This window comes from Penaeus monodon, chromosome 23 (assembly GCF_015228065.2).
Source record: "Penaeus monodon isolate SGIC_2016 chromosome 23, NSTDA_Pmon_1, whole genome shotgun sequence".
NCBI lineage: Eukaryota > Metazoa > Arthropoda > Malacostraca > Decapoda > Penaeidae > Penaeus > Penaeus monodon.
In genome coordinates this window covers 37,906,501-37,909,564 of record NC_051408.1, presented here as the reverse complement: position 1 = coordinate 37,909,564, position 3,064 = coordinate 37,906,501, and the positions used below count along the sequence as shown (strand labels likewise).

At 35.8% G+C, this 3,064-nt stretch overlaps 2 protein-coding genes across 2 annotated transcripts in view; one reads left to right on the top strand and one right to left on the bottom strand.

Annotated features, from left to right (window-relative positions):
- Positions 1 to 457, bottom strand: part of LOC119588237 (death-associated inhibitor of apoptosis 1-like) — a gene marked incomplete at its 3' end in the record, with an annotated part of 7,331 nt that extends 6,874 nt beyond the window's left edge. The window contains 2 exon segments of the mRNA XM_037936933.1: positions 77 to 178; positions 377 to 457. Coding sequence (XP_037792861.1) covers positions 77 to 178; positions 377 to 457 — 183 coding nt within the window.
- Positions 74 to 3,064, top strand: part of LOC119587990 (spermatogenesis-defective protein 39 homolog) — a 10,132-nt gene continuing 7,141 nt past the window's right edge. The window contains exons 1-4 of the mRNA XM_037936712.1: positions 74 to 203; positions 1,666 to 1,757; positions 2,350 to 2,521; positions 2,812 to 2,919. Of these exons, the coding sequence (XP_037792640.1) occupies positions 1,677 to 1,757; positions 2,350 to 2,521; positions 2,812 to 2,919 (361 nt within the window). The 5' untranslated portion in view covers positions 74 to 203; positions 1,666 to 1,676. The remainder of the gene's footprint in view (positions 204 to 1,665; positions 1,758 to 2,349; positions 2,522 to 2,811; positions 2,920 to 3,064) is intronic.

Genomic DNA, 3,064 nt, shown 5'->3' with positions numbered 1-3,064 from the left:
CAAACCAACCGGCCATACTAAAGGGAAAATGTAGGAAACAAATATAGACAAACCTACAAACATGAAAAATAAATACACAAGGCAAGGGAAACCGAGCCTTATCACATTGCTCTTGCACCTGAAGCGCCGTCTCCAATGTTGACACCCGAGGAAAGTCAACAACAATAACAAAATTTGTCTGAAAATCCTTTGGTTTTCAGTAGGTGAGTTTGAATTGACTGTAATTAGTTGTGAGTGAATGAAAATCAATGCTGATAAATCTTGATATTAAGTCCTCGTTACTCTTTGGGCGATATTGTGTAAGGCTGGACCGAAAGTAGTGATTATTGTCCAAAGAATGATACATCATTGTGCAGAGAGCATAGTTAAAGATTACTAGCTTGGTCCACAAAGCTGGGAGGGGCATGATCGTATTTAGAGAAAAGGGGTTGTTAAACAAATGAACATCCACAATCATTGTACCGTATGGTATTATGTGTGAAGGCAGTTCACTTATAGGCCCACACTAATGATAATGTTTTCGTTCTGAGGTTTTGGGCTCTCCCTTGCCCTAAGTAGGGGTCATAACCTCCTCCATATTTCTGTCATGGTCAACAAGTATCCTCTTTGTAACGTCATCAAGGTCATAGTGAACATGTCAGTGATAAGTTCCTGCATGTACTATGATACTGTTAAGGTAGCAGAAAGGGAGCTGAGCCCCCATGTAGGGGGGCCTCTGCCTTGGTTAACAATCATTCTTCATGCACATACTGATTGGATAGCATGTACCCAGGCCAAAGACACATTATAAACCAGTTACCCTGAGTCCCAACATATAAAGACACCAAATGCCAGGGTCCATAGTCACTGTCAGGCACCCTATGAGACACAATCACTGTAAGACAGGGAAAAAGAGTTGTGAATATATGACAGATATTACATGCAGTTCCTGTAATGGTATGTTCTTCTCTTTCTGCAGTTGTTTGTAAGTGACAACAAGGGCTCCTCAGCATCTACCATTCATTTTTACCCACCTATCTTGCCCAAAAACTCTTCATAGTAACACATGCAAACATAACTGAGCAACTGCATTAATTTCTGCTTATGATATTTACATAAATCATTACTGTTATTATTTTTTCACTGTCTCCCTTGCAGTTTGGTAGATACATTTCAGACCTCATTTAAACCAAAATTGTCAATAAATTAATGAAATCTACTCAACTAAATCTACACAGTTCATTGTTGCCACAATTGTTAGTATCAAGTGATATTGTGCTTTTAGTAAGAATTCATGGGGAAACTTCATTTTCCATCATGGAGCTCTATGCCTATGTATGATTTTAAAAATTATTCATTTTATGCTTTATCTTGGTATTTCTGAACTAAATTATATTTGAGACATTTACTGAGCTTATTTAGGGTATCTGAAATATCTTGAGACATAAGTGTATGGTAGATTAGCCAGATTAGATTAGTAGATCAGCGGATTTTTGCCTCATTCTTTACTGTGATCTTTACATTTTAAAAGTATATTTGTATCAGGTTGGGCAAACAGTCCTCACCAAAAAATTTGCTTAAAGACCCATGTCAGTAGACAGACTTGTGAACTGTAGTAACATGTTTAAACCTCTTCTGCTGTTGAATTCTACCCTACATAGTACTGAAATACTGTTCTTCTTTCAGTGGAATGAAAGATGAGTCGTGCAGAGAACGAGGCATATTGGGGTGCCACAGACACAGCACCCCAGGCCTTGGATAATTTCTTTGATGAGGATGTAAGTGTTTGTTGAATTAAACTGTTTCAAGGATTGCTGTATGTTGGGGACTTTCATAATATAAAGTTACGTTTATTTTTTAAAAATTTGGTAAGGAAACTATTAATTGTTAAGAACTTGTTAAGAAGTAGGAATGTGAAAGTTCTAGTTTTGGTTTGTTGTTAATTGATACAATTTTGGAATTTATATATTAGACATGTAAAGAAAAGATTTTTATTATACTTTGCTAATGCATGTCATTGTATTAAAATGTGATAGGGTCTGTTTAAAGTAATAATTTATAGAGATCTTATTTTTGTGGGACTAAAATATGTCTAGGATAAGTATTAGATTTTTACTATCTCACTGCAAATTGTGCCAATTGATATTTAAATACTTGGCTTACTGTTAATCTGAATTAATGTGATTTAATGTGATTTGAGGAAATGTATAGCCATACTTATGTCTGTACTTATTTGATTTTGTTGGTAATGAGGGAGTCTTCATCCTCTGTCATGCCATTACAAGCTTTGCACTTGTGTGAATAGGATGTCATATGGCAAATGATTATATAGCCTATCATGCAAACTTTTTTTTTTTGCTTTAATTTCAGTGTGAAGTTACATGGACTGGGACATCTTCAAACATCCAGTTCACCAAACAGAATTCCCATAGTAGCAGTGGTAATGTCTCAACCACTTCCAGTGTAGGTGCTCTTGGAAACAGCCTCAGCAGTACAAGTATTGCAGACAACATAACACATTCCACCCATGACTGGAATTCAGGTGAGCTTTTATTTTGTGTAGTCACTCTTTTTGGCATGTTTTTACGTTGTTTTCATGTGATAATTTGAATTTTCTTAGGATGCAAATTTCTTGGAAAAATCAGATAAAACTAATCAGCAATGTCCTTGATTTATTTGAGTATCTGTGTGGGGGGAGGTAGATTAGATTATTTTTTGTGATATTAGTCAAAGTATTTTGTCCCTTGTATAAATAGTAATTCAGCTACTTTTTATGCTTGAAGGAAGGACAAAAATGTTTTTTAAGTATGTTACATTACCATATGCTTTCAGAGGGAACTGCTAGTGGTCGCCTGGCCAAAGGCTTTGGGAAGACAATTGGAGAGAAACTTGATTCCTTCAAGCCTCCATCTGTCTCAATAAAATGGAATGCTTCACAAGGTAAGGCCGTACATGGCGGTCTTTTCATTGATAAAGGCTCTCTGCCTCTTCAGAGATGACTAAAAACAAATAAAATTCATGTAATTTGTAAAATTGAAATGATTCAGAATTGCTATTTCTGTCACTTATGCTGGTATATTTATAG